This window comes from Haemaphysalis longicornis, unplaced genomic scaffold, assembly GCF_048455015.1.
Source record: "Haemaphysalis longicornis isolate Haplotype H1 unplaced genomic scaffold, Haemaphysalis longicornis Haplotype H1 scaffold_18, whole genome shotgun sequence".
Taxonomy (NCBI): Eukaryota; Metazoa; Arthropoda; class Arachnida; order Ixodida; family Ixodidae; genus Haemaphysalis; species Haemaphysalis longicornis.
Window position 1 is genome coordinate 6,880,752 of NW_027526282.1, and position 27,178 is coordinate 6,907,929.

Genomic DNA, 27,178 nt, shown 5'->3' on the forward strand with positions numbered 1-27,178 from the left:
CCAAGCTGTCCCTAGCGTTTCGAGCCAGGCGGTCTCGAGAGCTTCTGGCCCGTGCGGGCAGCCTTCCTCTCGGCCCGGATGCGGGCGTTGCGTCGGTAGGCGAGCATGGACAGGTAGAAGAGCACCATGCTTGTTATTAGAATGGACAGCAGGCCGTAGAACAGGCCCCTGGCCATGCCCTCGTTAGCGTAGGCTACGCAGTTGCCCATCGAACCACAGGAGCGCTTCCACGTGAGGCACGACTGGTCCACGATGCCACCGAAGATCACCGGCGCGGGGATCGAACCTGCCGGGACAGTGCAAAAGTCCGAATCAGTATGACTCCGACGCATTGGCAGGAGGTTGCTGTATTTTAAGAACAGCTGATGCGGGAGAGTGCCTCATATACTGCCAGTGTGTATGCGGAAAACACTTTTATTCACCTAAAAGGGGGGCTAAATGTGGCAACCACAGAAGTCACCCGGCCTCCTGGTATGTATCCCCATTGTGCGACATGTCTTGTACAATTTATTTTTTCGAGAAAAAAAGGTCAGCCCAACTGGAGCCTCATGAAACAGATGTTGTTATTAACTGAAAACTTGGTAGTACCGCATACCTAATGCCAAGCACAGTTTGCAGCTTCGCGGGTACTAATCTGTAAAAGAAATAACGTGCGGGTCTTTATCTACCGTAACAAGAAGTCTTTGACTAAGATATGTTGCACAGAAGGAGCTCTTTTAAACCAAGAAACATGCTGGCAGCATTTCAGGTTTCAGGCTTATGTATTTGGAGTTTTAAACATTACGTTTTTAATCATTACAACCCTATATGGCGAAGGTAGAGCGGTGAGGTAAGCTCCGCTTTATAAATTTGTCGAGATGTAAAGTAGCATTAGGAAGGTGGACAAAAAGTATAGGCTTACGCTGTCATTTGATAAAACTCGCCAATAATAAAATATACTATATACACACAAACAACACCTATAAATATATGATGCCTGAAGAAACCCTTCCCTGCCTTAGCACTGCGTTAGGATCCACAAATCTATAGAATAATTGCGAGTATGTTCAGTCAGCGTGGACGAATTGCGGAGCACACGTTATCAGTTCTCGAACTTATGTCCCCCTCCTGGCCGCAGTGTACGACGAGTACCGACTGGTATAGGGTTTGAACCCGAAAAGTTCCCAATCTCTCTGCCGTGACAGCGACAACCAGTGTGGTCAGTGGGTGTTTGGCGAGTCTTCTTAAGAACAAACAAACGGCAGAGAAAACGACGCAGGAATTGCTTGCAGATACCAGGTGGTCGAACAGGAGCTCGCACCAAGACGTCATAGCCGGGGCAATAACAAACATGACGGCGAGAAGACCTCATCATCCATTCCTTTAAATATGTGCTTGATTATGCAGGGTTCCATCACACAAGGATCGACGCGCGTGCACAAATCAATCACATCTATGTAACTCATAAATGTCACACCGGCTTGTTAATTTCGTACACTCTATCGCTCCTCGGCGCGAAGATTGCGTGCTGCAAGGCAACCGAAGACTTACACATAGCTGGTGCGAAACGCAGACCAGGTTCAAATGTCTGATTGGTGATTACGGTATAAGAGGTTGCCGCGCCAGTTAGGTAGGATATGACGTCAAGTAATTTGGTGCCGTCGCCTCATTGGTTCGTACTCATGCATTCGTACGAAGAAAGTCCACCCTCGAACTCATTGTCATTGACATACTCAACGTGCCTCAAACCGGAGAAAATGATAAGTGCCCTTGCACATTCGACGGTCGGCGGTTTATGAGACATCTCAGGCAGCATCCTGTCATGTAGCTTCAGGTTTGAAGGGGTTGTTGCTCGGCCACCACTTGTGAAGGAGATATACGTCACGTCGGTACGAGGTCGTGGTGGTTAATTTGTGTGCCATCGCGCAGAGCAGATACAGGCAAACCCAGCTCAGGCGCGTAAACGTTCTAGGCGGTGCTTCGTTTTCTCCGGGAGCACGTGCGAGGGCAATTGGTGCTGCGGTGATCGTAATGGGACCAAAATCTGCACCCTTACTCTGATGATGGCAAGTCCCGTGCCGATACGGTCGTTAACGTCCTTGTTATTTTTCTTCCCGTGCGTCGACTTTTCAGAATAATGTTTCTACGCACTCCTTGGCAGTTTTCTTTTTCGACCCCTCTACCCAGCGCATGCTGGTAGAGAGGGCAACGCGAGCAGGTCACCTCCAAGGCATCCTGGACTGAGGACGCCTCTCACCGGGCGGGCGCCCTAACATCGCGCTTGCTGTTTTGAATAAAGTTTATTCAATCAATCAATCAATCAACTCAGTCAGCCTAAGAAGTTTACTTATAGGCAGATAAATGGAGTTCCTTTTGACAGCGGCGGCAGTTTTAGGGAAAGTATAACAATCGGTATTGGCGTACCAATACAGGGACTGCAAAAACCCGAAAATGGACAAAAAAGAAACACTTTGCGAAGATAACATGTAAACAAACACGTCTTCAGACGCACAAGCTACTTTAGAGAAAACAGCAGTTTTACTGAGGTAAACAAGGGGTGTAAGCATGAGAATTCAAAAACTCACCGAGAAGACGGATGATGATGGTTTTAAGGCCCAGAGCGAGAGACCGTTCAGCGGCCCTGACGCACCTGAAAGCAAGACGTCGGTCTTGTCAGATGTCTGCGACTTGCATTACAATTTGCTGCTGCTGCAGCGGCAGCAACATCGCATTCTAAATCTTTGTGATCCTCGCTTGCTCATCTGCGAGAATATTTCCGTAATTTTTGCTGCAGCCTTAAAGCACCAGGGAATAAAGCCGCCGTGTTGGGTAGCGATCATGTCGGCCTTCTTAATTTAGTAGCGCCATTCTGGTGCACATTTTTGTTGGTTTCAAAAAGACTAAAACCAAGACTCAGGTTCGTGTCACAACATGCCCGATTGAAAACATGGCTATAAAGATAGTACACAACTTCTTTACTCGTTGGACACAACAGTTATTACGCTCAGTAATATGAGAAAAGGGCCCGAGTGTTGTACAGTAGCCGACCGTTTTTTCGGGCTCAGAAAATTCAGACTAGATGGATATTTTGGACTTTGCCGCGGAACCACCTGTTGTGCCATGGGAGTAACGACTCGCGTGTTTTTCTGACTGCTCATTTATTTGGACTATTTTTTGCTCCCCTACAGGTGCGAAAAAGTGATCGGCTATGGTTTACACGGGAATGGCTTTGGATGGAGTTTGCATTTTATATTAACAGAAATATCCCAGAGAACATTTCTGGTTTCTTGGCTACAAATAAATGTCTTGAGGTTGACTTAAAATTGCAATCCGCTCAAGTGGCTGAGATAATTCGACTTCCTTAGGACGTGCCGTGACAATCGCCATATTCGAACCACTACATTGACCTCACCCGCGTAAAACAGGCGTATTATGCACGCTGAGGCACTCACCAAGTCGCACCTAATGAACTATGATAACAATAAAGTTTATTAATTAATTTCCATTAAGAGAAAATTGGTAATGAAGGATGGGATTAGGTTACGTTTAACCTAGCGTCACTAAATAAAGGCTTTTAGAGTATCGGCACTCTTTTCTCTCATTGTTATGAGCCGCCACGATTTTCATTGGTCGGTCGCCACCATGTGATATTCGTTTACATATGGGCGCAGCCAGTTCTCTGCTGCGCGTACGCTACAGCGGCGGTACTCTGCCCGTAATAACCGGCGGCGGTTTTGTTGGGGGAGATGGCAACACTGCAAGCCAGAAACAAAATGGTCCCCAGACGCTCCGGGAGTATGGTGTCTGCCAGACACCATACCGGGAGCACGAAGAGGCGGTACTCTTAAGCGCAGCTTATTTAGTGACGCTAGTTTAACCTATGACGTTCATTCTTGACTCCACAATTATGATCTTCCTGAAGCTGACGAGACCGTCAATTTTCCAGGGTGCACTGTATAATCCGGCTGTAGCTACACTTGAAACGGCGAGAAGAGATGGCCCTCCAGCCAGCCCACCTGATCGAGGCGGCGGTGGAGGGCGCTGCGTTGAGGAAGGTGGAGCTGAGCGACAGGAACACGCCGAGCAGGTACGGGTGGAGGAGGGCGCAGTCTACGGGGCAGCGCGACCGCGTGGCCTGCACGCCCGCCAGCAGGACTTCCTCGTCGCTCACGCCAGGAACGCGGACCATGGTGTCGTTCAGGCACAGGCACTCGCTGTACATCTGCGCCGCCACAGAGGAAGGAGAAACAAAAGAACCCCGTTACGTGCGCTATGGCGACCATGAGCCCAAGTTTCTGTTTTGTGCTTGGACCAGAACAGGGCTCAAGGTGAGGCCAGCTGGCACGGCAGCGTTGAAAATATCATGCCGCCGTGTTACGAGGAAAAGAACAGAACGCATTGGTGTTTCATTTTCAAAACGGGATAGAAAATGGGGCAGATGACATTGCGTTGAGGCAGTCACCGAGTGCGAGAAATCGACTGAACAAGCAAGCAAACACTTAAGCCGGATAGAAAGCTAATGAACTGCTTCGTGATGGCCTGTACGCTACAGGCAAGACCACAAACAAGCCATTAAAGTTTACAAAGCAGCAAATAAAAAGTTTACTTTGGAATATGAATCGACATACGGCCACAGAACCACGGAAAGTATGGCACAGTAAAGTGATAACGCAATTAAAAGGTGCACGGGCTGCTAGACAAGGGCTTAGCTTTCGCACAGCCACGTCGCAATGCGGAGGGGGTGCTTACAGCAGCGGCAGCGGCAGCGGCTGCTGTTCCGCGGCCGCGCTTGGGACCGTGAGCTTCGCCCTCCGAGTGCTTCTACTGCTCTCGCGCAACGGAAATTCATCCACTAGTGACCCAGGGATAGTCTTCTCGGCCCGGGGCGCTCCCCGGCCTTGAATTAGACATTCAGCCGCGGTGAAAATTGCTTAGACATCTTCGGAGCTTTTTTTTGTGAACCCCTGCATTAGAATGCCATCAATCAAACACGCACCTACACAGGTGGAAGAGTTGGTAGTTGGTTGTGGCTGCAGGGAATAAAATTTCGTAAGTGCGCTATTAATGTTTAACATTCAAACAACACAGGATTGCTTCTTCAACCAAAAGGCCAAGAGAAACAACAATTATGTGCGCTGTGCAGATTATTTTAAGTACGTGAACTTTACAGTAACCCCAGCGGCGAGTCTTTACACCTGTCGGAAGCAACGGAGCAGTTATCCCAACACATTGAACACAGGGATGGTCTTGGATAGTGCAACCTCTTCCCCAGTTCTTACTCATTTTTGTTAGGTCCGTGCGACTTTCTACGGAGCAAGGGAGGACTAGGCAGCGGCTACCAGACAGCGAGTACTTGAGGGTCAGCTGGCGACCCAACATCTACGTAAAGTGAAGCGTTCAGGCTAACTTGTTAACGCTGCCTACGAACTAGGATGCGGTGTTGTGAACTATGGCCCCCATGCGCAGCGTCATTAATCCTGTGCACTTTTGCTGAGTGGGAGCTGCGCAGTGAGTAAGTGTCCCCAATCCGCACTGTGTGCTTTCTGCTTACGAAAAGAGCATGAGCGGATGGGTTGTCAGAGCTATATTATGTATCGCCACAAGCAGTGCTCCCGGCTGTAGGTTCCAGAGAGTCTGCTTACTTATTCACCGATGTCTGCCGTCACCTTGCCAGTGGTGAGCCAAGCTAATGAAACGAACTACAGCTCATTTCGGTTCATGGGCGTCGCCACGCTCACTTCTGTAAACTATCGCTATGGAGAATACAGGTCGGGGCGAGCCTCCTTTCTGCGGACGGAGGAGACAAAATATCTGACAGACAGACCAATTTTTTTTCTTGTAAACTATTACCAGTGTGCGTTACGCTCGATTAAGACCGCCCTTTTAAAACACGACCATCACTTGTGACTTCAAAAAAAAAAAAAAAACAAAAAAAAAAACCGAGAACTCTTTAGCACCTCCCTCTCAGATGCCTTTCTCGTCCCTTCGTCGGATAACCGCTGATACGGGGGCCGCATGGGGGGCCATGTCTAATTTTTTTGCTGCAGTTAAAACGGAGCCGGATGCGCTCTGCTTCTATGGACCACGTGTGTTCCCAAAGCACGCATTTGCGAGCGATGTCTTATGGTTTATCGGGTGATGGGGAGGCACTCTTCTTTACCTTGTACAGACCGGTTTGCTGTTCTGCTGATTGCGCTTCCTCAGAGTGACAAGGCGAGAAAAAAGTTTACATCCACCAACCGGTTGTACTGGAACTCTAAAAGTTGTTATCGTATGACTCATCCTTTGGAACTTCATTTTGTCCGTCCCTCCATCACTTAGTTTTGCTCTACGGAGTATACATTGTTCCCATCCCGGTGGTGAAATTAATGCTAGATAAAATCACGCAGAGTATCCCACATTGAGATGCGCACAGCGCGCCAGGTGTTCTCGCTGTGCAGATGGAGCGGTATCGCTGTACCTTGATACCATTGATCTGTATCTCTCTTCGGCATCCCGCCATGCAGGGCGAAAGGTACACCACGTTGTCTGCGCCGCAAATGGGGTTCAGGCCACTCTGAGTACAGTTGCACTGTAGGTTGCAGTTGAAGTCGAAGGGCGTAGTCCTCCTGCATAACGAAAGCAAACGGGAAGACCTAAGTTAACGAGAATTGGCATGACTATGGTTATTGATTTCTGCCTCAAGGCCGACTACGGGAAAATGCGCAAAAAAAAGAAGTTACTTCACGGCAGTGTTGTGAAAGTAAATATTAAAATCTGTCCACAGAAAATAATATGAAATGAATTTGAAGACAATGAGAAAGGCTGGTGCACATGACAAGCTTGTGATTACGAGTGGTATGAAATGACCGGTTAAAAGTGAAATCTCTGATAAAAACACGCGTAATGAAAACAATGGGATCGTCTGATAAAGAGAGAGAGAGAGAAAAAACTTTATTTCTGGTCAAAGAAGTATGATTGGTTTAGAGGAATATGTTGCCTGTAAAGCTCTGAGAAGTGTTTGCGTCGCGTTGAGTCAAGTGCGTTGGGCCATATTAGACTGTGAGCTACGGACAGGCCGCCCCCACACCAGCTACACACGGGTATCGGTGACCCAGTGAGCAGGTGCGAGTGCCTTGCATGAGCGGGGCCTATCCGTAACCTGGTTAAAGGGACAGACAACCGATTTTTGTCGCGTATATGTTCTCATAGCTCATATGAAAGCCAGCGTTTTATATAGCCCGGTAACCACAAGCAATTTCTAAACAAATCGGCGGAAATAATTTTAATTTGGCAGAGAACTTCCTGAAATCGGAAGGGTGGCGGTTCGTAGTGTCGAAACTGGGCACTACAATATGTGTCCCTGTCACGTGACCTGCAAACCTAGCAGCTACTGTAACTGCTGAAACGTTTATTTACATATTGAAAACCTTTCAACACAAGTATTTGTACAAGGTTCACTTGTACATGGATTTCTAAACATTATTTTGAAAATTCTAAAGACACGCCGCCCGCCGCCGCTGGGTTGCTCTCAGTGTGGCTAACTGAGCCACCATGCCCAGAATCAACGGCAGCGTTCAGTAAACAGGCCTAGTGAAGGAGCTTTGACGATTCTGCCTGAGGCAGATTTGTACTGCCAAAATATTTGATTTCAGTTCCAAATACGCCAACGGCAGCTTAAAAAAAAAAAAAAAAAAACGGTGCGCCCGGGGAAGAATCGAACTTCCCACCTCCGCAACGTGAAACCAGATTCTACCTATCGTCTATCCCAACAGATGGCGCATTCGTGCACAATAGAGCGTTGCACTGAAAAAACACATAAAGGAACAGGAAAGCCTGCGATTCAAACTTTTTTTGCTGGCGACAAGTTTTTAAATATCGTTTTTCATCTCGCATACAGGCAAAAGTATGTTGCCGAGCTACTCTATGTCATGGTTGCCAACATCATTTTTGGGAGGGACACATACGGCGCGAAGATCTAAAAATTTTGATTTGAAAAGTTCTAGGGCGTTATCAGCAAAACCGTTTCTCGTCAAGGTGCTTTAAGTGATGCCCTTTCATACGGGATATAGAATATATACTCGACAAAAATCGGTTGTCTGTCCCTTTAAGGCTACGTATCTCTGTCTGTTGCGGGAGTCAGTTTTGTATTGTCACAAGAGTGGTTTTATTACGTGTAGTTTGTTGTTCGTCAGTGTACTCCACTCTGCTTGCTATGTTTTACGAAGCTGTGATCTGATGTGGGGCTTGAGGTCACTGTAGGGAACTGTTATGGTCCACTGTGTTTTTGAGTGCAACGCCAGCTGCCACATTACGTCCGCGACCGCTTTCCCGGCGATCCCGGAGTGGCCTGCCACCCAGAACATAGTTATTTCGTTATCTGAGGCATATGCAAACAAAATGCGGACAAATGCGGACAAGAGTGATTATATAGTTTTCAGAAGGCTTTCTTGATGACAGTGCACGCACAACGCTTAGGGTATAAGTGTAAACAGTGTAATGTGAAAGGTGTGTTGGACAATGTGATTTAAAACAAATACGATGCCATAATCTCCTGCCACGAAAATAATGTTATGAAAGTTCATTGTTTTACAGGCAATAAAGTTTGGTTCATGCCAAGCTCAAGACACAATGAAAGTAGTTTTTGACGCATCGGTGTAGAATTCTGCCCACCCGTACTTGTACTGCAGAAAAAAAGAAGTGCTGTAGGATTGCCCTTCTTGGTACCCTAGTTTTCTTTATTTGCATAACAGACAGGCCGCAAGACACTAGGCGCGCTGTCATGGCGGAAGAAAATCAATGACGGGTGTCCTGTGGGTGTCTGAAAAAAGGACCTCGAGTTCAAAAGCTCCTTCTCTCACTCTGAGAGAGGAAGGCAAAGAAATAAATGACGTCTTTAAAAAGACGTAATTGTGATGTGTTTAATAATGATGGGTTTTTATTAAAAGTATGGTTGGTGAAAGATATAATTTTAAACTAACAGAGCAAGTCCAGATCCGCTGATGCCCTAGGCACAATTTGTCGCACTCTGTGTAGACTCTGGACAGGGCTAGTGCGGAAAGCGCCACAACGTAATAGTGATGGATTTAAAAGTATGGTTAGTGAGAGATATAATTTTAAATGAACAGAGCAAGTCTAGATCCGCTGGTGCACTAGGCACCAGCTGTCGCACTTTGTATAGACTCTGGACGTGGCTAGTGCGGAAAGCGCCACACGCAAAGTAAAGCTCCGAGCGCAGCACAGGGTCTGGCATTTTTAGCGCTGTTTTTCTTGCTGACCCATACACAATACTCCCATAGTACAAGCGAGGCCCTGCCAAGGCTTAGACCGCCTTGGCAGGGCCTCGTAACAGCAGTTGTTTACCGGCACCATATATAGGAGTGGTGCGAGAGGATTTTAAGACTGTTGATTGTTTTTAGGAATCTATATTGAGTTGAATGTGAGGAACAAATATGATTTTTCCGTCTAACACTAGACCCAAAAGCTTGGGTTCGTTCTATGCATGAATGGAGTCACCGTTGTGTTTAAAGGAGCCGTGAAGAGAAAATGCAAATTGGTTTTATTCGAAAGATTTCGTGTTTTATAGTGCCCCCAGCGCTTGTCCGGATACAAACGATGTTTTATTCACTGAGAAATTAACCAATTTAGGTTAAAATTTTGATTTTCCCGCTAAATCGTTTGTTTTCGGTGTCTGCAATGACATCACAGGAACCGACCGCTCTGCAGCCTAGAATACCTTCATTCTCCACCGTACAGGGTAGAGACACGTATACACTGGTGCCGCCATTTTGTGTCGCTCGCTCACCGCCGAAGCAAGTCATTGTGTCAAAACCGCGCTAAAATTATCGCCGCAACGCGGTTTACTGAAGGAGTTTGAATCATATTGTCTGTTTCGCGTTGCTAGGTCTCGTGGGAAACGAAAAGAACAACGCGTTGAGCCCGTTGGCCCAATTGCGGCGGCACGGGACCGTTCAAAGGTTGTCTCCACCCTGTACCGCGGTTTTGGGTTTTTCCCACGTTTCTTTACGTTACCCGAACCTAGATGGCGCGCCACCATACCGTGTCAAGCGTTTGGTTTGTTTTTGCCCGTATTTAAACCTGGCTTGTTTTTGTTCTGGGAGAAAATATTCGTTCCCTGAAGCAGTGCTCGCTCGACAAATGTGGTCACGTAAGACACCGTTGCTTGCGTCAATCGGCCAGTGTCGTCTGAGACAACCCCAAAACCCGTAGTGCCGTGCAGCTAAACCAAGCATGCTGTGCGCAGTACGAACAGCAGTACGCATAAGTACTTCTATGTTTACATGTGCTTTCGTAACTTCCACTGTTTGTCCCATCATTCTTATTGCTTTGTAAAGAGTGTGCGCTAAATTTAAGCGCAAATCGCTCGTTCGGCTAGTTTGTAAGCTCTACCTAATTTGCGTCTGCTTGTGCCGGCATTCGCCAATCGCAGAGCTCGCTCGAATGACATCATAGGTTCTGTTGCGGGAAATGAGCTGGTGGGTCGCATCGTCATTCCCTTTTTTCCTAATTATGTAGCTTATTTGAGCGAAGTTTACGTTAAAAGTGGTGTCAGTATGATTCTAACGAGGCAATCTTTTGAATGAACCAAACTTGTGTTTTCTCTTCATGGCTCCTTTAACGTCAGTGTAAGCCTGGATCCCGCGCCTCTTTAAGAATACAACTCAAGTATTTTTTGCAGGATTAAGTTTAAAACCATTGTGATGTGCCCAGCGAGCTATTTTATTACCCCCAAGATGGACTTCGGGTTGGCAGATGGGCAGATTACATCATTTAAAATAAATTGGCACGTCGTTAACATATATAGAATAAGAATGTTAATTTTTATAATAAATAATGTGCAGCTCAAGGCTCCCGCATGAGGCATACCGTTGTCTTGCACATCAACCCAAGAAAGTGCAGAACCTACGCTCACCCGAAATGTTCTTTTGACATGTAACGAGCAAGAGTGTTCAAAGTGTTGCCCGATAAACGGATTTAATGTCTCTAAGAATGCTGTCGCGCTATGCCGTATCATAGGCCTTTTGGATATCAAAAAATACGGTCATGCAGTACTGTTAATATATAAAGGCATCCTTAATATACGATTCAAGGGGCACGATTTTATCGTTCCCGTATAGCCCCGCCATGAAACCTGGCTGGCAGCCGTCGAGAAGACCATTGTATTCTAAAAAATACATAAATCTGTGTGTCATCTCGAGCAGCTTGCACACGCAGCTGTGTTACGATTCAGCGCGCTGTTGTGCTGCATATTTCGTGCAGTGCTTTTGTGCTTTGTGGCAGAGCCTGCACTACGTGCGCCTTCCGCGTGGGCTCCTCTCTGTCGGACATTCAAGCTTGCAGCGACAGCCAACAGATTCCAGCATGCCACAACGCGCCTGAGAACGGTCGGACCGCTGGCGCCTCGCAGTCAGCCTGATTCAAACTTCAGCGACGGCAAACGCGACGTGTGGATGGTGGTGGTGGTGGTGAAAAACATTTATTAAGACTATGTACAAGTGAGAGATAGGGGCGGCCTTAAGGGCCGACCCTGTACAAACTCTAGGAGGAGTCCCTAGTCCGGGACCCCTGTGGCTTCCGCGGCGGGGCGCGCGCTGGCCACGAGGGCTCTTTGGCCCTCCAAGGTCGAGCAGCCGAGCAGGGCAGCCTCCCAGCTCTCACGGGTAGGGGGGGAAGGGGACGTGATTGGTGGGACCACCGGGTTGGATGGGCAGGCCCACACCATGTGGAAAGTATCCGCAAACGGATGATCACAGTGTGGGCATTCCCCGGAGAAGGCCGGATTGAGGTGCCTAAGTATCTCCGGGCACAATACCGTGTTTGTGTATAGCCATAAGAGCCAGCGCTCGTCCGCCTTAATCAGGCCCGGCGCCAGAGGCGGAAATCGGAGCCTGTTCGATTTGTACATCGCTGTGATGTCGCGAAATGAGCTGACCGGGTTAGGTTCTGGATCGTCAAGAGATGGAGGGCGAGGAGGGTCCCGGGAATCAAGCGCGCGGGCTGAGGAATCGGCAGCCTCGTTACCACCTAGTCCTGCGTGAGCTGGAGTCCAGATGACGGAACGTGTATTTGGGCGGTCCATATAAATAACAGCCCTTGATGATTCGAGCAGCGCGAATGGTGATGCGACCTTTGGTAAGATTTTCGCACGCACTCCGCGAATCGGTAATAATGATCCGAGATGCGGGGTCCGCTGCGGCGAGTGCTATGGCGTCTTCCTCCGCATGAGAAATGTCCGGTGCTCGAAAAGTGAGCCCTTGAACAGGCACGTTTTGATGGATTACGGCTGCCGTGTACCACCCCCAGTGGTGAGGGCCAGACGCGTCCGTGTAGAATACTCCAGGCCGGGACCCATAGTCTGAAGGACGTGGAAGCCGCAGCGGAGAACCCCTCTTTCCCCCTCTCCCGAACTCAGCAAGCCCTACTGCTACCGACCCCTCACGAACTCTGGAAAGAGTGTTTTGTGTGTCTGCACTGCTCGCGCCGTGTGCAGAAAGCAGGGGGAGCGCTTGTTTGATCGTTAGCGCCTTGGGTATAAACACGATTCTCAAAAGCCGAAGTGCTGTCATTTTGTAGCAGTAAATCAATGATGTCGTTCTGTCGAATCCTGTACTGTAACCTCGTCCGGAAGGGCGTTGTTCTTGTCTCGCTTCGATTCATCTGTCGGCGTAGAGTAAACAAGTCAAGTTTGCCTTCGGCCTCTTGTCGTCGCCACCAAGGCAGCAACTTTCACTGGCCGCTCACCATCACGCTACCACACGCATGACGGAGGCGACGCAGCTCGACTCGGGGACGCCTTCCCGTATGCAACAACGGGTACCAGCGGTGAGATGGTAACCTCACAACACTGGGCAGGGCAATTGGACAATAACTTGCGGGTGAAGTTCCGTGCTTTAAGCGGACAAAGTGGTACCCCCTAGGTCTTGCCCCACAAAGAGCGCTTGTATGCCTTCGGTCTCATGCTCCGGCAGGCCAGTGAGTGAAACCAGCGCATAATAAAGATGCCGCCGTGCCACTGAACGTGCATAGAAGCGTCCTGCACTCACGGCGCGCCGACAAATCCCTCGGGCGTGGCGTAGGTGTTTTCCTGGCAGTAGAAGAGGAAGGTGAGCACGCCGAAGAGCGAGAAGCAGGAGTTGTACATGCAGAGCCGCATGATGCCCAAGTAGTCCAGGTTCCAGCGACTCACCAAAGCGCCGCCCATGATGGCGCCAAAGCCCCCGCCCACCAATATGATAGGACCTGTGGCAGCAAAAGATTTTATAACCATAATTCTCAACACCATCATCACCCTTACAACTCGTAGTCCTGTACTAAATGAAAAGCTAGATCATATTTCTCTTCCAGATGCTGCAAATGCTTCAAACCTATCTAGATTTAAGATTATTTCCGGGAGAATATGTTCGTGTAGCAGCAATTTCTGCCGAAAAGGCGGCGAATCACCTCACAATTTTATCGCAGACCCGTACAGTTTGCTCATGTCGATCTACTAGGGAATATTATTCAGCCACTCATCGGCTACTTAGAATACCTGAAGCGTTTGTTGAGATGGTACCTACAGTTTCTTTATGCGTCCAGATTCGAGCGTGCTGTCTTAATTCGATCAGTTTCAATGTAACTTACGACGCCAGTAAACTTCGTATAATTTAAGCGCATTAGTGCTTGTTTACGATGACAAAAGCCCATGAGCCATCACCAGTATAAAGCACATTCTCGAATCCGCTTCCAAGTCACTGGGTCAGCTTCGTCTCATTCCACAGCTTTCCTTTGAAACTTCAAATCCGCTTTAATGAACTACGGTTGAAGCTCTGGCTAGTTGGTTGAAGTTTATTATGACTTCACCAGAAGGACATTAAGACAAAAAACACTTTTGCCTTTGTTAGCCTCGGTCAACTAAAATGACATGTCCTTGCGGTGCAAGAAACAAGCACGCCTTTCTAAAGAGTAAGCACCAGCACGATGCTGAATACTGCATGACTCGGACACTGGAGACCTGAGGACGCGTTTAAGGAGGACGCAACTTCACGAAGGGGCTGTTGACAAGAAAAATGATAAATGAAACTGCGAGACTGAGTGCTCAAGAGGATTGAGTGGTGCTTGCAGTTGACTTGGTGAGTTTCTATGTGGGAATGGCCAGGCAAGTATAGCAGACAGCAACAAACGTTGACGCCGGGGCTCTCAATAAGCGCATACATTCTTTGACAGTTCCCCCTCAATTATTAGTTATGGATGCAATACATATTCCCGCCGTTTCACGCACAGGTCATACAAGCATGCGGTGCCGCTATTACGGATCCAATAGCTCTCTATAGTGCAAAAAGCTGCAACTTCACTTTTTCCCCATAAAGAGTTGAGACTTCCATAATTATACTTGGGACAGCCATAACAGTATTTATGAGAATAACACATGAAAAGCGACTTTTGTTTTATTACACAGCAAACAATGTTTTGCTTTCAGAAGTACAGGAGTACAAATATTTCGGTGTTTGAATTTCAAATAACCTCTCTTGAACGAAACATATCGATGTAACCGCAAAATGTCTTCGGGAACTTTTTCTTGCGGCGTTGGTTGAATTCCGCCATACCGGATCTACGTCTTGAGTACAATTCAATTATTCATCCAATAATGGTGTACGCAGTCGTCATTTCGGACCCTTTCACTAGGAATAATATAGAAAAATTAGAAAGAATACAAAAGAAAGCCGTTTAATTTATGTATAATTCATATGGTCGCTCCTCCATTACTGAACTCCTAAGCAGGAGTGGGTTCCAATCAGTTTCCCAGAGAAATCACATCTGTCGCTTAAAAGTTCTTTTTCAGTTAGTTAAAGCAGTTAGTTAAAGGGCACTACCGTGTAGATACTTCGCACATTCTATCCTATTCTTCGGGCTATGCTACCAGAAAACTGCACTCCCTCATGATTACACCACTTGTTCCGCGAAATAACTGTTTTAAATATTCTTTTTTCACTCGTACCATTGTAGACTAGAATGACCTGGCGAATGATGTTGTTTCACAACGCTCATTATCCTTATTCGAGTCGCACTTGCTTTGATTGTTGTTGTTGTAGTGTGTCATATTTTTCTATTACCTGGCATCGACTATGTTTCTGTATAATTCTGTGTCATGTTATGTACTCGTTACAAATATGTAACCCACCCTGCCAAGATCTCGTTACGAGATCGCAGTGTCTACTAGTAACAAATAAAAAATAACTATCAGACTTCGCATAAACTTTCCATTTTAATTCTTAATATGAATAGGGCATCAAATATTTCTGGCTGTAATGTTTAACGCCTCAACGTTTTGAAGTCATTTCCACGATAGTGTCCATTCATTTCTAAACGAGGTACCAAAGGCTAATGAGCCTACGTAGAATAAATAGTTGAAAACTCACCTATTACGCCCACCATAACCCGAATCTTGTCGCCAAGTGCACATTTCTACTTAATTTCCAGCAGCCCATCCGCTTTGCTCGGCACCGACAAAGACAGTGTCGCACACACATCGAATGAAGCTAATGACGCGATTGAGGCATTCCCTATAGGTGAATTACTCTATGATAGTGGTGTCATGTGCTAGTTACCATAAGAGGCAAAAGTGGCGCTCAGGAAAGCAACCTCCCCTTGTGAGCTCACCGGTCAAGTAGGCCACCCTGGATGAGGGCATCCCGAACTGCGACTGGAAAAGCTTGGTCATCATGGAGGTGATGCCGATGGCGAACATCTCTGTGTGTGCAAAGTAAAAAGGAAGTTAGAAAAGATCGCCTCACAGCGGTTGCAGTAAATAAAAAAGCGAAGATCCACCGCACCATTTGTCGAACTATTGGACGAAGTTTGAAATAACTGACTAACGTGCGATGTGTGCATGCTAAACGCCTTACAGTACATCCAACGTTAAGAGCTCTGATGAAGATGTCATGAATTCACGTTCGCAGGTCTGTGGGTAAAGAACGGGTGATTCATTCAGCTGAAGAGAACGCGGTTACGCGGACACGTGCTTGTGAGCGAAAAAAATTCAGAAATGAGAAAAAAAACGGAAAAATGAGAAGTAATAAAATAAAATAAAATGCCGCGTTTGCCTCTTTTTTCTCTAGTGAGGTTCAGTGTTGGTGGCCGGTCGGTTTTTCTTCAAGCTAATCACATGTACGGACAGGTATTTGTTGGGGGTGATTTTGCTGCGAAGTTTGTGCGAGATCCTAAGATGATAGAGACAAAGCAAAGAAGAAGAGAGAGCAGTCATCATCTTTAGTGACGATGACGACTGCGGTTCACCGAACACAGAAGAAGATGAGATCGTGTCGAACATTGATGTTTTAGGCGAGATCGAAGTCCGCACTTTCATTGCTCAGCACAATGACGTACCCGATGAGGTGTTGTGCAAGGTGGAATATGTAGAGGCATTCCTAATCGGTCGTGCGCGCTGCACGCCCCACGAGAAAATCGCTCATCTTCAAATAAAGCAGCTTTGAAGTGAGCGCAACATTTTAATTTAAGAGTTTGCCTGTCTGGAGACGCACGTACTGCTAGCGTACGTCATTTTCATTCCCTGCTTTGAGCACTGGCTTATAACCGCAAGTTTTTTTTATCACAACAATATACGAACGATTTTCGGCGCCTCCGCGTGATTCGTTAAATCGAGATTTGGCTGTACTTAACATTTTATGAGTTGCTCTATCTGCTTCTTAATAGCTCAGTATAGTATTGATGCATATGCGCTGGTCATTCGCACTGCATAACGAATACTTGTATGCAGCCTTGATATACTGGCTAGATCCCAATGCACGTGGTTAGTCCTATTGCTTACCAGCACAATTTGTTTTGTACCACGGGCTGCTAACGTTTCGGAAACGAAAACAAAGGCGTTTAGCGAGGCTTGAAAGGCAAAACTTTAAATAAATATGGTCGAAATTTGAAGTTCCCCCGTTTACCTGCAAAACGATTGCGATGAGTTCTCGCACCCCTAATTACGCAAAGTAGGGCTGAAACCGCCAACTTGGGGGCCATCTCACTGCAGTTGGAAGAGCTGACCAATCCATGTCGGGCATCGAATTTCAGCGCATCGTGCAATGACCGCAACGGGTAGTCGCCGTATCGGCCTGTCATATGTGACTAGATTTTAGGGGCGAAACACCTTAAACAGGTCATGAAGACAGAACACTAGTTTGGTTCATTTAAAAGTTGCCTCGTTAGAATCAGACTGATACCACTTTTAACTTAAACTTCACTCAAATAAGCTATATCAATAGGAAAAAACGGGAATGGCCATGCGATCCACTAGCTCGTTTCCCGCAACAGAACCTATGATGTCATACCAGGCAGTTATGCGGTTGGCGGAGGCCGGCAACAGCAAACGCAAATTAGGCAGAGCCTATAAGCTTGCCTAACGAGCTATTCGTGCTTAAATTTAGGGCACATTATTTTTAAAGCAGTCAGAATGGCGGGACGAAAGCCCACGTTACGAAAGCACACGCAAACATAGAAGTACCGATAAGTAGTGTTGTTGCTACTGCGCGCACTATGCTTGGTTCAGCTGCACAGGACTGCGGGCTTTGGGGTTGTCTCAGACGACACTGGCCGATTGACGCAAGCAACGGTGTCTTACGTGACCATATTTGTCGAGCGAGCGCAATGTTTCACGAAGCCATTATTTTCTCCCTGAATACAAACAATCCAGGTTCAAATACGGTCAAAAACAAACCTAAGGCAAAAAACTGCTTCCCGCGGTATGGTGGCGCCATCTAGGTTTACTAACGGGAAGAAAGTCTTCAGAATAGGCTGCAGAGCGGTCGGTTCCTGTGATGTCCTTGCTGACGACGAAAACACACGATTTAGCGGGAAAATCAAAATTTTAACTTAGATTGATTAATTTCTCAGTAATTAACACATCGTTTGCATCGGGACAAGTGATGGGGGCACTATAAAACACGAAATCTTTTGAATAAGACGAATTTGTATTTTGTCTTCATGGAAACTTAAAGGGCTAGGGCGGTTGGCGTCTCCGGTCGTCGCCGCCTGTAGTCACGGCACTAAAACACGGGACACATGTTTTCCAACGCCTCGCGTTGGAATGCTTAAGCCTTCAAAAACACGAGACTTTAACAGCAAAGTTGTATACCTCTACCCCCACAATGGTTTCATCTGTGTGGGCAAAATTACGGCCAGAGATCTTTCCCTCTTTTAATTGCTTAACTCCAGTTCAATGCAAGAGAGGGTATATAGGTATATAGGTTATATACCCTATACAGTAGAACCCCGCTGATACGTTTTTCACGGGACCGCGGAAAAAAAACGTAACAACCAGGAAACGCAAGAGCCGAGAAACGGGGAAAATGAAAGAAATAAGCGTGCGCAGAATTTTATTGCATTATTTCTGTAATGTAGGGCAGGTGGCGGATGTTCTTCAAACAGCAGCCTCGCCGTTCACAGTACGGTAAGTTATGCCGTGCCTGTTTTTGAAACCGTCGATCCAGCCGTTAGATGCAGTAAAACCATTGATGCCGAGCTTGTCGGCGATCTCCAAAGTCTTTTCCCGCAGGATGGTGCCGTCGAAGTTTACTCCTCCTGCCCTGGCTTGCTTAAACCAAGTGAATACGGCCTCATCAAGATGAGTGTACTCTGAACTCCGGGCTTGCTTGCACTTTACGTCGAAGACGCGGGCGTTCTCTTCAATTTCGCTTCTCTTTGCTACAATGGAATTCAATGTGGAGGGTGTCAGTCCTAGCTCCTTCGCTATGTCTACCCTTTTCCGCGTAGGGTTTTCTTTCACGACGCGGATAATGTCCAACTCCTCTTGAAGTGAAAGCGCTTTCCGCTTTCTTGATGCCATCCTGTGTTAAACTAGTAAAAGGAAGCACTTGGCAGACGCACGTTTCCACGGCCGGCGCGACAGGTACGCAAAGAAAAACACATGCGAGAAGTTCGCAAAAAGCACACGAGTTGCACTGGTTGGCGATGGCGATGGCGATTGACGATAACGATGACAAGAATGACGATGACAATGAGTCTAAGCCAAGAAAACAGGCAGGCAACAACCGAAAACAAGTCCCCGGTGACATTTGCAGCTAAGCCTATAACCAAGCCAGGCCAATCAGCGGAAAAAGCCAACATGGCCGCTCTCCATGGCCGTAACACGCTGGAACGGGTCCTACACTTGCGACGTAATGGCGGGGTTCTCAATACATTGGATTCAATGGGAGGTATACCGGGACCGGCCAAAAACAACGTAACAGCCAGGAAAACGCACCACCCGGGAACGTAACTGCGGGGTTCTACTGTATAGGGTATAGGCGTGCGCCATGTGGCAAGAGAGAGAGAGAGAGAGAGAGAGAGAGAGAGAGAGAGAGAGAGAGAGAGAGAGAGAGAGAGAGAGAGAGAGAGAGAGAGAGAGAGAGAGAGAGAGAGAGAGAGAGAGAGAGAGAGAGAGAGAGAGAATCTTTCAATACATGCACTGCACGTTTCGCCCCTCCCCAGGTTTCACGTTTGTGGAGACGACACGAGATTTTTTTTCTTTTTTCCTCATGGTTGTTATTTTCCGAATCCATCTGCAAAATGGCGTTCCAGTGTTTGTTAAGATAACGTTGACACCTTTCCTTAGGCAACTTTACAGAGGCATTTGATTGACACAGTTTTGTTAGGTATATAGGGTGTCAAAAATACCAAAATACTGTCCTTAGTTGTTACTCACGAAAAAGCGAAAAAAGAAATTGCCATTCCATTCTTACAAAGGGTAAATAGCGAAGCTGCGCAGCAAACGACACTGAGGTTACGCGGAATTCTGAAGAGAGGTACAAACCTAAGTAATGCGTTTCCAGAAAAGTAAATTAAACTCGGTGTAATCATAGGGTGATCTTTGCGGCAAATTGTTGTATACGCTTTGTTGCGGAAGTACCGGTGAAATAACAGTTACGGACGTTTTCTGCAACCGTTACGGGCGTTCTGCAACCATTAGATACCCGTGCATCAACAACAGACGAGTAAATGAGACTCAGCGTATAACAGAGTCAGCGGTAGTAAGACACTGTTGGCAAAGTAGAAGTCGTTCCCTACATACTCTGGAAACGCAAGTGATGTCCGCGCGACCGATGCCCTGATGCCGGTAGTTCCTGGATGTACAGTATCATCTTAGCGGCCAGCTGTGATACTGTTTTGGGGAAAGTTTCGATAAATCAGGAGATAGAGCCGCTTTGTTTTGAGCATTGGCGTAAAGTTCACTTTGATGAACGGTGTTTCTGCAAGCACACGTGAAGGGTACATGGAATGTAAGCCATATAAAAGTGCTCGTTAAGAAGTGGGCCACTCTACAAGTGATGTGCAAGGCGGAGGGTGGGATGTCTGGTTTCATTGTTGAACACGGCGGGTGATGGCGGCTACTTGCACAATCTGCATTTTGGAACTGCAGACGGAACCGAGAAGAAGCCCACTACTCACGGTTGAAGGACATGGCGAGGTTGAGGAGCATGAAGGGCTTGTTGGTGAGCAACCGCCGAATGGCCTTAGGCAAGTCGGTGATGCGGCGGCCAAATTCCCCCGTCGGAAGCATGCTCAACATGGAGACGCCCGACGCGTCCGCTTTCTTCTCGGCATAGACGGCCGCGTAAGCTGCGCAAGAGGCCAGGATACAAAACCCGATCGGACGCCATCTGGACGGCAACTACAAGGCACCACTCGTCACAATTAATGACCCCAAATAGGTACTTACGGTGGCGTTAGATGTCTCAGCGGTTCATGGTCTTTAGAAAAAAATTACCAGCGGGGGCAAATGCCTTGCGTTTATCTGACCCGCAGCTCTGCTTAGCCACTCGACTCCACTAGCTTGCGTAAAATTATTATGGGCCCCGTACCTTCTCAGCATGACGAAGCCTGCTTAAATATATTCTGGACTCGGTGGGAGCCGGGCTTATGTGTGCATGTAATAACAACAAAATGTTTATTTACAACTGTCTTGTATATGAAACAAGAAGTCTTTGTAGCGGGCATATTAGTGTACCGGCGGTCAGCTGGCGTCCCCGCACGCACTTACATGACAGGGGTAAGTTAAAGAAAAGGCACCCTTCAGCACGAGTTATGGGAGCGGCGCTGAGTATGCCCCCTTATAGACGTACAGAATTTACCTACACCAAACATACGATGAACGGGGGGGATTAGAAATGAAGATAACCATTTTTCGTGGGTGGTACTGAACCCATGAATTTCGGGTTGGGCGTCCGATGCGTTATCGACTCGCGAACTGGGTGACGGTATTTAAACATTAATTCGCCACTTCTGTGCTTCGTGAAACATAAGAAACGTTAGAAAGACATCGTATATATGTAACCGATCCATGGGTGTGCGTCTGTGCGTGCGTATTGTGACGTGCATGACCTATTGGACGCCCAGCTACTGTTCCCCTCTTATTAAAGATTACAGGGACACCCTCGGTCTTGCGGCTCATCGTAAAAGCTGTACACACATGCATTTGTTTCACGTACAAGGCAGCTGCTTGGGAAATGTGCTTGTGAGGACGCCCAAGGTGACGCCCATCATGGAAGCTATCAGGAACCCCAGCCACCAGGCGCCGATCCAAGAGGGGCTCTTGCTGGTCAGGCCGAGGCTGCGACGACGCAGGCCAAAAGAAAGGAGCGCTCGTTACAGTATACGATGAAGCAAAGGAACACGCGCTGTTAAGAGTAAACTTCGCCTCTTTTGGACAAATATTTTGTACTAAAGATATGCATTCCGGTAAAGAGAACGAGAACGCAAAACTAGATTTTACACTCCCTTGCCTGCTCCTGTGTGTTGAACCGTCCCGCCCCTGTCCATATCACTCTGGTAAAGCAATCCTTACAGCGAATATAGACCTATTTGCAACAGAGACAACTGCACAAAACTAAACCCAAAGGTGTTGTGTTTCGCCTAAGAACAAACGCTCATCGTCATTACTGCACACATTTTTCTATGCATTGTGCACTCTTTAGGAGGAACGCAATACATGCCTACATAGATCGGCAGCCTGTACGGACGCATTGAAATTACGGAGGAGAGAGAAAGCAGTAGCAACACTGATTTATCAATCGCATTCCCGTCTACGAATAGTGTCACGACTTACCAATATTGCGAGTACTAAAGAACCGGGTCTGGTCTATAAACCGCGTTGACTCCTGACATTACAGAAACAATGCTAACCAAATATGGAGTGGGAGGTGAAGACTTACGCAGAGATATCAGTAGTAATGTCGACGTAGTGTGTCAGCGTGTAGCCGCTCACTATGAATCCGACTGCAGGACCAATGATGGCCATGCTGTTGAAGATGCCTGCACGCAGTGGGAAGGGAACAGGAGCAGTGCCTTTGACTACGGGTTTTCAAGTCCAGGTAAGCATTTGAAACAAAACAGTGCCTTCTAGACAAGAACTATGACCGCTTAGCAGAGTCACCACGGAGGCAATCCTGCTGAGCGAAATGGGGCAAATTAAAAACCACTACAGGCAAAGAAAAACATGTAAGCCAATGCGATTATTCATGTCTTTGAAAGTCACGGCATCCCTACTCATCACAGACCTGAGATTAGACGGTGCAATAATGCAGGTGTTTTTTTTTTTAATGCGTAGCATTCTTTGCCGAGTATCTCCACAGCCAGGACCAACTAACACCCTCCATTTCCACACAATGCAGATTTCGCGAAAGTTGCAAATGTAATCGTGTGATAACTTACAGGGAGATAATTTGTGGAACAAAATTTTGAAAATCCAGGAAATAAGAAAAATATTTTAAAAATATGGAGAATGTCCTTACGTCTACCGCATGTCATTTCCACAATAATGCAGATTTCTGGAAAGTTCCGCCTGTAATCGCTATAATAGCGTAAATGGACATCATTGGTCGAACGTAATTTTGAAACAAAATAATAAGAAAAAAATATATAATTACGGACAATGGCGAACCGTGTAACGCAATGCATTTCCTCAATAATGCAGATTTCGTGAAAGTTCCATATGTAATTGTTGCAATAACGTAAATGGAGATATTTGGTCGAAGAAATTTTCGATAAATCTAGAAAATAAGAGAAATATTAGAAAGTGTCAAAACGTATGCCGCATGTCATTTCCATAAGACACCCCCTGCCACTGCATCGGAATGACTTTGGGCCCCACGCTGCTTAGCTACCTTTGGCGGTAGCGAAACGGCCTTGCAAGATGAGAAAAACAGGGGGTGTGTTGCCCTAAGAAGAACAGCGGAGCAAATGACGCTCCCACAACAGATATTTCCTTGCGCGCGCGTGTGCCCTCGCCTATTCTGCCGGTGAACACCGTGATAAGGCGCCGACATGCCGATCGGTCGTCGCTCCCGCTATATTATTAAAAGTTTCGGAGGCTGTACATGCCATCGGACTGTTCTGAGCACGAACAGCCACACAGATCTGTTCTTATGTCAAAACACTGTTAATGAGCATCTTTCTGGTTTACGTCACACCTCCGGTGACCCTTGGTTTCCGTCATGGCGTACTACACGTTTGCAAAAAAAAAAAATCATTAATTGGTTAGAAAATGTTTTGGTATCAGATGGAGCACCGCGAAATGCCGTGACGTGCCCTCGCACTTGCGAGTGTCGAGACAAGAAAGGAAAAGTTGTAAGGAAAACAAGTCGGCGTCACCTGCCGGGCGAAATTCACCTAATACGATCTTTGATTTAAAAATTGAGAAAAAACAGCGTTTACGTAAGGCAACTTGTTGATTCTCCAGTGCGACGAAATGTTATATCAGCAGCAGGGATCGATCATCCGCCCTGCATACATGAGCGTTTCAATGCTTAAAGGGACCCTGCAACACTTGCCATCGACTACTAGTAATGTATTTTGGGATAAAGTCTATTGTCCCAGAATTCTCCTCTCGCAACAATTATGAAACTCCGTTCACAAGTAACGAAACTACGCGCGATGAGAAATCGCGCATAATCGTTCCCTCTCAACTCGACCGCGGACAACGCGACGAAAGCTGCGCGCTCTCTCCCGGAGAGGGGGGCGGCTCGCGGCGTTCTCTTCGGCGGCCTTCGATATATTACATGCCGGGTAGTTTTCTCCTTTTCTCCGCAATGCGGAGGGGCCTATTTCCGGTCTGGTGCCACAAAAAAGCAGGCATAGGTGCCTGCTCGCAAGTGCGCGCTTGGGCTGGTAGGGCGTTTTTGAAGTAATAAACGTTTGTAGTCGAGTGGTCCCGTTGAAAGGGAAGTATTGAGCTCATCACTCAAGCTCCGCGCGCACTCAAAACACAAAAGAAACGGCAAAATTGTGCCTACAGGTTCAGGCATAGAAGAGGTTCGTACACAGCGATGACGACGACGGAAATGGGAGAATCTAGCCGCAAAGTTGACCAGTGACAGCCGATCGGGCAGCCATGGCCTATGTGACGTCCCTTAGGCCATGCCAGGGGTTGCATAATGAGGACAACTGAAGAGAGAGCGGTTGGTTTTTCCGCGTCTTTCACATCGATTTGCGCGCTCACCGCTTCACGTGCACGTGTAATATTTGGCTCAGGTATTCCTGGCAGTGTAATCTAAACGTCGCGCAGGTTTACTTGCACTGCTCAAAGAGTGTTGCAGGGTCCCTTTAAGCATTCTTTGCCTAGTTCATCAGCGAACCAAAGCTGTACAACCCTGTATTGGCACACAAATGCATAATTGGTGACGCTAACACGTGTAATTGTTAGAAAAGTATAAATGGATATTGGTAATCGAAGGATATATTGATCGTTTCTGAGTTAACCGATAATCATGGGAATGTGTGCACATTTATATACGAGCAGAGGATCCCAACTGACCGGGCGGGCATCTTCCAGATCCCCCAAAAGCTTGCGTTTTTGTCTTTTGACGCACCGTGTTTTGACGTCCTACGTGTAAACCATCAGCATGCACACTGAAGAAAAGAAGACTCCTACATGTACGCACCAATGTACAGGCTGGACTTCTTCTTGGGCAAGTTCTCGTCCAGGTAGGCGATAGTTACCGTGTTGATGGGTGTGGCGCCCAGACCAGCCATCAGCTGACCGGCCATCAGCATGAACCGGAAGTTTCTGCGAGGGCAGGAGGTGCCTTAGAGCCCTATATATACGAAAGAATTTCTGGCCCTGGTTTGTCTGCCGTGTACGATTGCCGAATTGAAATGGTATTCCAACGATAATATTGGCGTAGTAAATGTGTAATAATGCAAGGTGAGAATATGCTCTGCAGCTGCGCGCCACTGACGTCGTTCTGAATGTGAATCAAGGACAACGCGTGTAACAGCATTTCGGCAGCAGAAGTGGGTCCAAAGATGCCGTTTCGGTGCATCTTCGGTAGTGCTGTTAGCAAACTACCCGGTCGAAGTTAACGGCGATGCCGTTGATGCGGCAATCTCGCAACACTGATAAACGCCAAATGGCCGCTGTTGCTGTCGTGCATGCCTCGGTGGCGGTACTCCCATACCTTATCTACTGACACTACGCTGGGCTTCTCTGGCAGCAAATGCTGGGGCCTGCCTAGCCTGTCGAATGCGGCCGGTGTCTTCTGCAAGAACGGCTCTATTTAGTGACACTAGATCCTTCCTAGTCTTCAAAAATAATGCGCAAACAATCTTTACCACGAACACATGCGGGGCGGGGGGTTCCCTTCACAAGAGCTTTATCATCCATAATGCGGTTTCGATGTTCTGTGGTTTTCTTAAACGAATCCTGAGCTCAATGCTGTACGCCCGATTAGCCTGACGGATGCGCTCGGCGTCTTAGGCCTTGACACCTTGGAGTTTTTGACCACGGAGACGAAACCATTTCGGGGTGGAGGCATACAACCTTACGTAACAAAAAAGCTTTGCTGGCGAACCGAAGCGAAGTTTTTAGGGTAAACCTTAGGGTCGGTCGGTCTATCATTACCTTCATTTCCATTCAATATGGTATCATTGAGTGCAGACCGAGCGAGGTGGGCGCCTTTATCCCGCGCCAACGCCGCTTATAAGCTAGATGTACCTGATGGTTCCAGACGCCGAGCAGGCGTTCTCGACTTCCACCTGCGGGCAGAGGTCGGAGCCACCACTGCCGCTCAGCTGGTAGGCCGGCGAGAGGAAGTGCACGAGCGAGATGACCAGGTTTCCGAGCCCCATGGTGGCGATGCCGACGCCGATGAAGCGAGGCTTGTGGCGCTGCGTGGCGAGGAAGGAAACGGGCAGCATGGCGATGCAGCTGGCCACGTCGTTGCTGCTGAGGATCATGCCGCTCTCGTAGCTGCGCAGCTGGTAACGGCGCTCGAGAGAGGGCAGCACCACCATCATCACGCCGTTCATGGAGAAGCTGCGGGTGAAGGACACCAGGCAGAGCACCGTCAGGGCGCACTTGGCCGTCCTGTAGCCCTGCAGGAAGGCTGGGTACACTCCGAACAGGCCGCACCGCGTCTCCACCTCTTCCTCCTCCTCGCCACGCTTGGCGTCGTCGGCGCCCTTGGGGACGAGGATCTCGCCGGGTTCGAGGTGCACGACGTCGACGCCACTCACCGGCGATGAAGCGATAGGGGATACGGTATCAGTAGGCTTTAGGACTGTAGGCCTCGGTGGTACCGGTAGTCTCGCGCCCAGCGTCGATGCCGCATTTAACGCGGGCGCTGGCTGACCTGCTGGCTGCGTCCGCGACGAGGTGGCAGCACCGCCCGACGAAGCGGACGCCGGCTGAATGGCGGTACGCTCTTTCTTGGACGGCATCGTCTCGGCCGCCGACGACATCTCCGTCGAAAGCGTCATCGCCAGCTTGTCGTTAAATGATGTTCGCCGTGGCGCCCCCGAGGATGTGGTCTCGTGGTCTTTCTCCATCTTTCGACGCTTTTTCTTCCCGTGCTGCTTCTTCGTGGGCGGCGCAATGTCGCCGCTGCTTGCCGGACCAGGGACGGAAGCTGGGCGGGTTGTCTTGGTGCCCTGGGGTCGGGTCTGTGTTCGCAACTGGTCGGTGGGAGCCGGTGCTAAAGGCTGGACATCCCCGGTTGGCGGCGAAGTGCTCGCTCTGTCGAGAAAAACATAAAGACGTCAGAAATCAGGATTTAATGGCCAGTAAAAGTTCCTAGTGTTACTGTGAACAGGCGAACTGCGTGGGAGGAGGGGGTGTTCTATTCAGGAGGAAACGTCTGAAGAAGAAGAATCCGAATCTGAAACCTGTGGGTGTAGGGTACGACTACAAGCAATGTTTACGTATCAACTGGCACCATTCTAGTTA

General features: G+C 47.8%; 1 protein-coding gene across 1 annotated transcript; it reads right to left on the reverse strand.

Annotated features, from left to right (window-relative positions):
- LOC144166555 (solute carrier organic anion transporter family member 4A1-like) lies at window positions 1–26,934 on the reverse strand. The gene is made up of 11 exons (XM_077696054.1): window positions 25,949–26,934; window positions 24,897–25,021; window positions 22,170–22,269; window positions 21,447–21,568; window positions 20,407–20,577; window positions 15,616–15,705; window positions 13,023–13,218; window positions 6,440–6,587; window positions 3,996–4,201; window positions 2,565–2,629; window positions 1–286 (listed from the first exon to the last, which is right to left on the reverse strand). Exons 1-11 carry the CDS (start codon window positions 26,779–26,781, stop codon window positions 12–14), a joined length of 2,331 nt encoding a protein of 776 aa, XP_077552180.1. The 5' UTR covers window positions 26,782–26,934; the 3' UTR covers window positions 1–11.
- Between the last annotated feature and the right edge of the window lie 244 nt (window positions 26,935–27,178).

What these genes read in the sequence shown, in the direction of transcription:
- LOC144166555 (XM_077696054.1), bottom strand. Translation starts at nt 26,781, where the DNA reads ATGGAGAAAGACCACGAGACCACATCCTCGGGGGCGCCACGGCGAACA. An exon ending in GAAGTCCAGCCTGTACATTG is followed by an intron (nt 22,270 to 24,896) that starts GTGCGTACATGT and finishes CACTGCGTGCAG; the next exon opens with GCATCTTCAACAGCATGGCC. An exon ending in CATCATCATCCGTCTTCTCG is followed by an intron (nt 287 to 2,564) that starts GTGAGTTTTTGA and finishes CTGTCCCGGCAG; the next exon opens with GTTCGATCCCCGCGCCGGTG.